This window comes from Vanellus vanellus (assembly GCF_965231255.1).
Source record: "Vanellus vanellus genome assembly, chromosome: 1".
In the NCBI taxonomy this organism is placed as follows: Eukaryota; Metazoa; Chordata; class Aves; order Charadriiformes; family Charadriidae; genus Vanellus; species Vanellus vanellus.
The window spans coordinates 25,147,631-25,156,538 of NC_138905.1; the positions used below are offsets into that span (position 1 = coordinate 25,147,631).

Here is an 8,908-nt window from a genome sequence, read left to right on the forward strand (position 1 = left end):
CCAGGCCAGGCCAGGCCAGGCCAGGCCCGGCCCGGCCCGGCCCGGCCCACCACACCTTGGGCCGCATGCGGCAGCACCGCCCTCCACACCCTGACCAGCCTTCGCCGCCCGCACCGCGCCCCGACTACATACTGCGCATGCGCACCGCCCCACTGCCCTCCGGCAGCGCATGCGTCGTCTGACCCCGTACGCCTTCGCGCATGCGCCTGTGCTACCATCCGACCCGCTCCGCCCTCTGCCCGCCGGGACCGGGAGTGGATGCGGCCGCGGTTCATGCGCAATCCGGCGTCCTTCGCCATGTCCTCTATCCGGCGACCGCAGGCGCCCGGCGTCGCGCATGCGCAGGGCTGTGGCGGGCGGGGCGTCTGGCGCAGCCATGGCGGGGGCGCTGAGGAAGGTGAGACGCTGCCGATGTCTTGCCGCTTCCTCCTCCTGCGCGGGGGAGAGAGTAGGGGGTGCCCGAGCGGCGGGGTGAGCGGCGGGGTGAGAGTCGGTTGGACGCCCTGCGAGGAAAAGGCTGAGGGGAGCGTGGGGCCCGGCCCGCGGGGGACGGTGGGCCCGGCGGCGGGTGCTGGCGGGGCAGCAGCGACTTTTAGCGGAGGGGGTGGGCCCGTCGTGTGGGGAGGAGGGAGGCGGGTCACCCGCCGCAGTTCGCCCCACCGGGAAGGCTTCTCGGCAGCTGCTTTGTAATGTGAGCTGCTCCTTCTCTTCGCCCTCTCCCTCACCTTCGTGTGCGCGGGTCAAAACACTGCCAATTAGTGGGATGGCATGCGTGTGGTGGGAGGCAGAGGCTCGTGTGACAGAATGGTCCCTGACAGGTGTATGCTGAGCCAAAACAAAACAATCAGATAGCATGGGAATAGATGCTTAGGTATATTAAATGTTTATGCTGTCTGTGCAGACCACTGGACTTGTAGGACTGGCTGTAGCTGAAAACCCTCATGAGGTACGTCGCATGTCTTGTTCTGTATTTAATGGAAATTGTCAGTGAGATCAAAGCTTTTTGTTGCATATTTGCATATGTAGGTACTCCAGGTACCTTAAAACAGTGCCAATTTAATGAAAGTGTAAAAATGTTCCAAAGTGATAAAGGAAAAAAATTCTTAAAAGGTTTAATTCATATCATTAGGATTTATTTTGTGTGTGTACTTTATGTTGCATGTGCTGATTTCAAGAACTTCCTTTGTGTAAGTACTTTTATGAACCAGTTTTTGATTTCGTTTTCGCATCTCTAACGCAAAAGCAAAGAACTCTTTAAATTCAGTTCTTCATAAATGTAATTTCAGTGTCAGAAGCATACAGATTTTTGCTGCTTTGCTATGTTGTGTTTCTAACAAGTACTAAAATAACTTATACCTGTACTAAGGGGATAGGCTAGTCTTACATGATAGAGGCTAACCACGTGGTACAAAGCCACATCAAGCCCCTGTGATGGCAAGCACTGTTGAGATTAGGGTACTTAAGTAGTTCTCAGGAAACAGATTAGGTGGTTCTTTAGCAATTGGGTACTTTTTGCATCCTCAGGCTCAGTAATGAAGGCATGTTTGCCACATCTTGTTTGCTTACTCATGAGGCACTAGCTTTGAAAGGACTTCAGTAATTCTCTAATTTCTCTGTGCTTTTGTTATGCAACAATTTTATTTCAAAAATGCTTTTGCCACCAAAAGTTACAAATAGTGTCAAAACCAACCATTGAAAAAATTGTTATTGTTCTGTACAAATGATTCTAGCTCAGTCTACAGCCTTGTCAGACACCTTCTGGGTGAACTTCATAAATTTTGGGTTTTTCAGTGACTTAAAGCCAAGATTAAAGAAATCAACAATGCTTTATTTGAAGTATAGATTCAGTGCCAGCCCCCTTTTCGTTTCCTGTTTTTTTCTTCTTTGTATTTCTTTGACTGCAGTACTCTGCTTCTATTTCTTATTATTCCTATAGGACATCCATTCACCTTCAGTTAGATACAGTTACACAGTCAAAGTATGGCCCAAAAGCTTCAATTTTTTCACCCAAATGTGTATTTTATCACTGCATTTAAAGCAATAAAAGTTTCAGGTTTGATTTAAGTCTGTCTGTCGCTCAGAAATTTGCACTAGCATGAGGAGATGTGCCAAAAAAATTTAGTTATGCTTCGGTAGCTTATGTGCTTCTTTATATCTTTCCCAGGTAATTTTTTCAGAAACTGACGGTTTAGACATGAATTTTAATCTTCTTATAAAAAACTATGGTTAGTATTAGAAACACAGCTTTTTTGTTTGTTTGTTTTTGTGTACTTCTGTGTACTCTCTGTGTACTACTTTTGTTTCAAATGTAGTTCAAATCACAGCTTTTTTTTCTTGGAGGAGTCTGACAGTGGTAACATCCCAGTCCTGATAAATCCCAGTCTTACCCAAGACAGAGTTCTGTGATTCAGACTTAGTTATTTTGTTAATCCTACATTTCTGGATTGAATAGCATAGCCCTCTGAATTTTGTGTATAGATAGTTAGCTAGTAGGTTAAGTAGGACAGGAAGTTAAATAATTCTAGTTGTGTATTTTAACCATGTCTTGTGATCACTTCAGCGCCTGCGAATACTGTACACAAAAATCCTTGGTGTCCTGCAAAAGATTCCCAAAGATGCAGCGTATAGGAAATACACTGAGCAGATTGTGAATCAGCAATTTAATTTGGTGCAAACGGTAAGTGCAGTGCTGCTTCATAAGTATCACACATGAATGATTTTCAAAATGACTGGCTTGTTTTCCAGGAGTATATGTAACTTTAAGGTATCAATTCAGAAATAATTGAAGTCTTGAGGTTTATTTTTGTTATTGACTGGAATATTTTGATGGTATATTAAAAAGAATTGTCAATTTCTTACTGATCTTCTCTGTGAAAATTAGAAGAAAACAGGGTGGGTTTTTTTTAAGATTTGTACAACAGTGGTAATTTCCACACACTCACACAAAAAAACGCATGTGCTCTTACCAGTGTAGTATTTTAGCTCAATCCCTGCCTTCGACACTTTAAAACACTTTTTGGTACACTGAACCATGCAATACTGGTATTGTGTATTTAAGGTGGTAACTGGAAGGTTGCATGTCATTTTATAAAAAGCTAAGATCAAAATTTTCTTTCAAGATACATACTAAATCCCTTAGCTGCTAATGCTTCTTTGGATGACATTAAATAGTACATGGGTTTTGTATTTATCATTGAGAGTTTGATGTTTGTTTTCAACACGAAAAGTGTGTGAGACTTCTTTGATAATGTAAAATGACAGAAGCCAGCTAATTTGATGGTGGCTTTGAGGAAGACTAGAGTGTGATCTGGTTAAATCACTGTTTTCATGCTTTATCTAGGCTTTCTACTTCTCAGTAAAACTAAGCATGTATTTATATGTATTTGAATACACAGGAGACTGATGTGCAAAAGCTACAGGACAAACTGAATAGTGGTCATATAGAAGAAGTCATTGTACAGGTAAAGCGGGGAAATTTAAGTTTAGGTACAAACGGGAGCAGTGGTTTTCAGTGTTCCTTTGGCTGAGCTTCTGTTCAGAAAAATGGCAGTTTTCCATATCTTCCTTTCATAGAATCATAGAATGGTTTAAGTTGGAAGGGACCTTTAAAGATCATCTAGTTCCAACTCCCCTGCCATGGGCAGGGACACCTCTCACTAGACCAGGTTGCTCAAAGCCCTGTCCAGCCTGTTCTTGAACACTTCCAGGGATGGGGCCTCAACAGCTTCTCTTGGCAACCTGTTCCAGTGTCTCACCACTCTTGAGTGAAAAATTTCTTCCTGATATCTAATCTAAATCTACCCTCTTCCAGTTTGAAGCCATTCCACCTCATCCTATCACTACCTACCACTGTAAAAAGACCCTCTCCAGCTTTCTTATCAGCCCCCTTCAGATGCTGAAAGGCTGCAATAAGGTCTCCCCAGAGCCTTCTCTTTTCCAGGCTGAACAACCCCAACTCGTTCAGCCTGTCTTCATAGGAGAGGTGCTCTGACCCTCTGATCATCTTTGTGGCCTTCCTCTGGACCCACTCCAACAGGTCCACGTCCTTCTTGTGTTGAGGGCTCCAGAGCTGGATGCAATATTCCAGGTGTGATCTCACAAGAACAAAGTAGAGGGGCAGAATCACCTCCCTCAACCTGTTGACCACGCTTCTGATGGAGCCCAGGATGCAGTTGGCCGCCTGGGCTGCAAGCACACATTGCCAGCTCACGTTGAGCTTCTCATCAACCAACACCCCCAAGTCCTTCTCCTCAGGGCTGCTCTCAATCCATTCTCCGCCCAGCCTGTATTTGTATATGGGATTGCCCAGGCCCACATGCGGGACCTTGCACTTGACCTTGTTGAACTTCATGAGGTTTGCACAGGCTCACCTTTCAAGCCTTTCCAGGTCCCTCTGGATGGCATCCCTTCCCTCCAACGTGCCAAGTGCTCCACACAGCTTGGTGTCACCGGGAAACTTGCTGAGGGTGCACTTGATCCCAACATCCATAACACCAACAAAGGTGTTAAATAATACTGGTCCCAGTAGTGACCCCCGAGGAACACCACTTGTCACTGCTCACCACTTGGCCATGGAGCCGTTGACCTCAACTCTTTGAGTGTGACTGTCCAGCCAGTTCCTTGTACACCGAGTGGTCCATTGGTTAAATCCTTGTCTCTCCAATTTAGAGACCAGGTTGTCGTGTGGAACGGTGTCAAACACTTTGCACAAGTCCAGGTAGATGTTGCTCTCCCCTTATCCATCAATGCTGTAATGCCATCATAGAAAGCCACCGAATTTGTCAGGCATGATTTGCTGCTAGTGTAGCCATGTTGGCTGTCACCAATCACCTCCTTATTTTCCATGTGCCGTAGCAGAGTTTCCAGGAGGATCTGCTCCGTGATCTTGCCGAGCACAGAATTGAGGCTTACCAGCCTGTAGTTCCCCAGGTCTTCTTTTTTACCCTTTTTAAAAATGGGGGTTATGTTTCCCCTTTTCCAGTCAGTGGGAACTTCACTGGCCTGCCATGACTTCTGAAATATGGTGGATAATGGCTTGGCAACTTTATCTGCCAGTTCCCTCAGGACCCATGGATTAATCTCGTCAGGTCCCATGGAATTGTGCACCTTCAGGTTCCTCAGCTGGTCTCGCTGCAAAACAGTCAGTCAAACAAAATAAATCTGAAAATTAATTGTCATATAGCGATTGAGGTGACCATGCTAAAACCTACACACAATTAATGTGTGTATACAGTATTATGCTTACATATATACCATGTATACCTACATTGCTTCTTACAGAGTCTAAATCGGTGCAAAGGGCAGATGATTGATTAATATTGGGGGATAATCCAAATAGAGAGAAAAATATCATTAAGTTGTCATTGAAAGTGACAAGGTGAAGAGACTCTGGGTGATTCAGTATGTTTTTTAAAAACAAAAAACAAAATGCCCCAAACACATGGTTTCTTTTGATATTTACACGTGAAACTTGTGGTAGTCCCTGACTGTGATAGGTAGTGATGTCACTGAGATAACGAACTGAAATAGAGGTAATTTAATACTTTGGCAACTGTATAGAATTTAAGAATTCGTGTATGGTGTTTATTAACAGGCTGAAAAGGAGCTTTCCCTGGCAAGAAAAATGATACAGTGGAAACCATGGGAGCCTCTAGTTGAAGAACCTCCTTCTGACCAGTGGAGATGGCCAATATAATTTTCAAAAGGGTATATCCTCTTTAAAGTAAAAAAAAAAAAGTTAAAATTAATCTATTGTTACTGAATGTTGTCTTTAAATTAAAGATTATAAGAACTTCATAAAAACATTTTGTCCTAATGTCCACTTATATTTAGCAATCTAAAGACTGCTTCCAATTTTTTGCAAGATCGGTTTTAAGAAAATTCTTTTCAGCTGTTGTACAACTTGTTGTACAACCTTGACTGTGGCTCGGGGGAAGCACTGGGAAGAGCCAAGGTTGGAGGGGTGAGGGGGAGAAGGAAGGACAGTCCCTTCAGGTGACAACAGGAGCAGGATTCTTGGTAGGTCACCATACTGAGCACACATGGCACAAATTGTAGTATTGGGGTCTTACAAAGGGTTTGTATGTAAACATATATACTTTATAGATTTATTTGTATATTACTGTTTCAGACCTTGAATATTACTTAGTAATATGAAAAAAAAAGTGGATCTTTTTTGACACAGCTAGCTAGGTTCTTTCAAACATTTAAATGGAAATGGTGCTTGCCTCTTCTGAAAACTTCTGTTTACAGATTTAAGCTTATAAGCCCCAATTAAAATATCCAAACTAGATATAAGGGTACTGTGCGAGTTTGCCTTTACTCACATTTTTTCAGTACCATTAATAAAGTTTTGGCAAGTTTAAAGATAAGGCTATAGCCGTATGACAAAAATCTGCAGTTTGTTAAACGTTGATAGAGTACCGCTGCACTGTATTACATTACGTACTTTGTCATAGCTGGTTTTTCATAGTCATTAGGCCTATAAGTTTACCTGTGACATCATTATTATTAGTGATTAATGACATCTTTATATACTATTTCATACAATCAAGATGTTAAGGGAGTAGGACAGAAAAAACCAATAAGTACAGCTAATGTGTTGACTAGTAACTATTTTCACTGCATTCTTTAGCATTATTTTTTCCAACTGTTATTACTATAATTACAGAAACTTTTAAATTTTGAAAATTGAAAAAGTGGAAAATGTTTTGCTTCATTGGTTGGTTTTGAAGGCTTTTTCAGTCTTGAAAATGGTAGAAGCTTGTCTCTTCTGAGATAAAACCACTAGATGGCATTCTAGAAGAGGACTTTGCTAAAGTTAGCAAACAGTTTTCACATGGGAAATACTAAAGGTTTATAAACTTGAATGAGGGTGAATGATGTCAGATGAGAAACAAAGATGAATGGTTGTAGGTAATAAGTATCAAGCTGATGCGAGAGGAAGCAAAATAAAAAATAAACAAAACACCCCGAAGTTAGTATGAATGACATTGGCATGCAATACTTAGAGGGGGGGGAAAAAAGTTGCCAGAATATGGTGACAGCTATCGGAATTCTTTCTACTCTTTTGTAACTGGGACATTAGCTGAACTCTTTTTGCTCAGTTATTTTCTCCGCTTCTAAGGCTGTGTTTGTCATGTGACTTGCAGTAGCTGTCCCATAAGCTCGAGAGTTGTGTTGCAGGGGAGAGGACGTATCGCTTTGTTGGCCCATTGCTGCTGAAATTTGATATCTGGTCTTTTAAAACTGAGTTTCACCTTCACATCCTCTCCCTTTTGCTACTACTGTAGCAGCAGTACCAGGGTTTTTGTTATCCCTAACATGATCTCTCTGCTGCTTCCTTTGGTTTGAGTGGGTGGGTTCTGAACAGGACACTGTTTTCATCTGACAGAATTTCTGATGGTGGTGTTCAAAGGGAGATAAGTGAAAGCCGCTTTTTTTTTTTTTAATTTATTTACAGCATGTTTGCTATTTCATTAGAAAAAAAAGAAAAATGGTCTTAGAAACAGAAAGTGAGTTTGTTTAATCAAGTTGACTATGTAGTAGTGACAGTGGCACAAAATTACATAGTATCTATGAAGTTACTGCTGGTCCTATTCTACCCCGAGTTGAAGTTCAATCCAGGTTTTAGAAAAAAGACCATTAACAGCAGTAACAGGAAACTTCTGCCCTTCTTTTGGTGGTATGGTGGTTTAACCCTAGCTGGCAACTAGAACGAGAAGGAGGTGTGTGTTCAAATGCTTAATAATGTCTGTGAAACCTGGTAACAGTGATCATGGCATACTGTTACTGGGTATAGATATAATTTCAGTACCTGCTGAAATACAACTTTTTTTTTCAGGAATCTCCCGGAGTTCATAGAATCATAGAATGGTTTAGGTTGGAAAGGACCTTGAAGATCATCCAGTTCCAATCCCCCCTGCCATGGTCAGGGACACCTCCCACTAGACCAGGTTGCCCAGGGCCACATCCAGCCTGGCCTTGAACACCTCCAGGGATGGGGCCTCAACAACCTCTCTGGGCAACCTGTTCCAGTGCCTTACCACTCTCAAAGTGAAAAACTTCTTCCTAATGTTCAATCTAAACCCACCCTCTTCCAGTTTAAAGCCATTCTCCCTTGTCCTATCACTACGTGCCCCAGTAAAAAGTCCTTCCCCGGCTCTCCTGTAGGCCCCCTTTAGGTACTGGAAGGCCGCAATAAGATCTCCTCAGAGCCTTCTCTTCTCCAGGCTGAACAGCCCCAACTCTTCAGCCTCTCCTCCTAGGGGAGGTGCTCCGGCTCTTGGATCATCCTCATGGCTCTCCTCTGGACACGCTCCAGCAGGTCCAGTTGTGACACAGAACTGTATATTTCACCTCTAAAATGGTTCTGTGGAGTGAGCGTAGTCTGTTTTTCCTGTAGTGGGCTGGAAGACTCACATGGGTTATCTCAGAAATCACACATCAAACACCAGGAAATTCAATTTCATAGTTTTAATTCTGGTATCAGTGTCTTAATTTTTGCTTGGCAGACTTAGTCCTTCCAGGGCAGTACGATGCTGTTAGCCTGAGCACGTCTGACGGGGAAGCCATGGTCGTCACAGCGAGCGTTGTCAGCATCCAGACACTCAAGCTTTTTGTAATATCCAGGATTTCTGCTACTACCTAGAGTATAAACCGAAAGGAAAAATGGTGTTTTCTTACACTAATGCCACTGTAAACTAGTAGGAGTTGATGTTCGCCTTGCTACGGATCACAGGGTGTGGAACACCTCAGGAACGCCGGGGAGGAGGGGGTGGGAGAGCGGGCAGCAAGCGCAAGCTGCTGCGGATGCCGTGTTCTGGGGTGCTGCAGGTACTTCCCTTCACCCCGATGGGGTAAGAAGGAGCCGGGGAGGTCTCTCAGCCTTTACGCTTTCACACCTTTT

General features: G+C 43.3%; 1 protein-coding gene across 1 annotated transcript; it reads left to right on the forward strand.

The window, feature by feature from the left end:
- The first annotated feature begins 117 nt into the window (after positions 1 to 117).
- NDUFA5 (NADH:ubiquinone oxidoreductase subunit A5) lies at positions 118 to 5,802 on the forward strand. Its single transcript, XM_082482652.1, has 5 exons — positions 118 to 397; positions 902 to 946; positions 2,561 to 2,677; positions 3,396 to 3,461; positions 5,594 to 5,802. The coding sequence occupies exons 1-5, from the start codon at positions 170 to 172 to the stop codon at positions 5,693 to 5,695; spliced, it is 558 nt and encodes a 185-aa protein (XP_082338778.1). The 5' UTR covers positions 118 to 169; the 3' UTR covers positions 5,696 to 5,802.
- The last annotated feature ends 3,106 nt before the right edge of the window (positions 5,803 to 8,908 follow it).

What these genes read in the sequence shown, in the direction of transcription:
- NDUFA5 (XM_082482652.1), top strand. Translation starts at nt 170, where the DNA reads ATGCGTCGTCTGACCCCGTACGCCTTCGCGCATGCGCCTGTGCTACCA. An exon ending in TGGCGGGGGCGCTGAGGAAG is followed by an intron (nt 398 to 901) that starts GTGAGACGCTGC and finishes CTGTCTGTGCAG; the next exon opens with ACCACTGGACTTGTAGGACT. An exon ending in TAGAAGAAGTCATTGTACAG is followed by an intron (nt 3,462 to 5,593) that starts GTAAAGCGGGGA and finishes GTTTATTAACAG; the next exon opens with GCTGAAAAGGAGCTTTCCCT.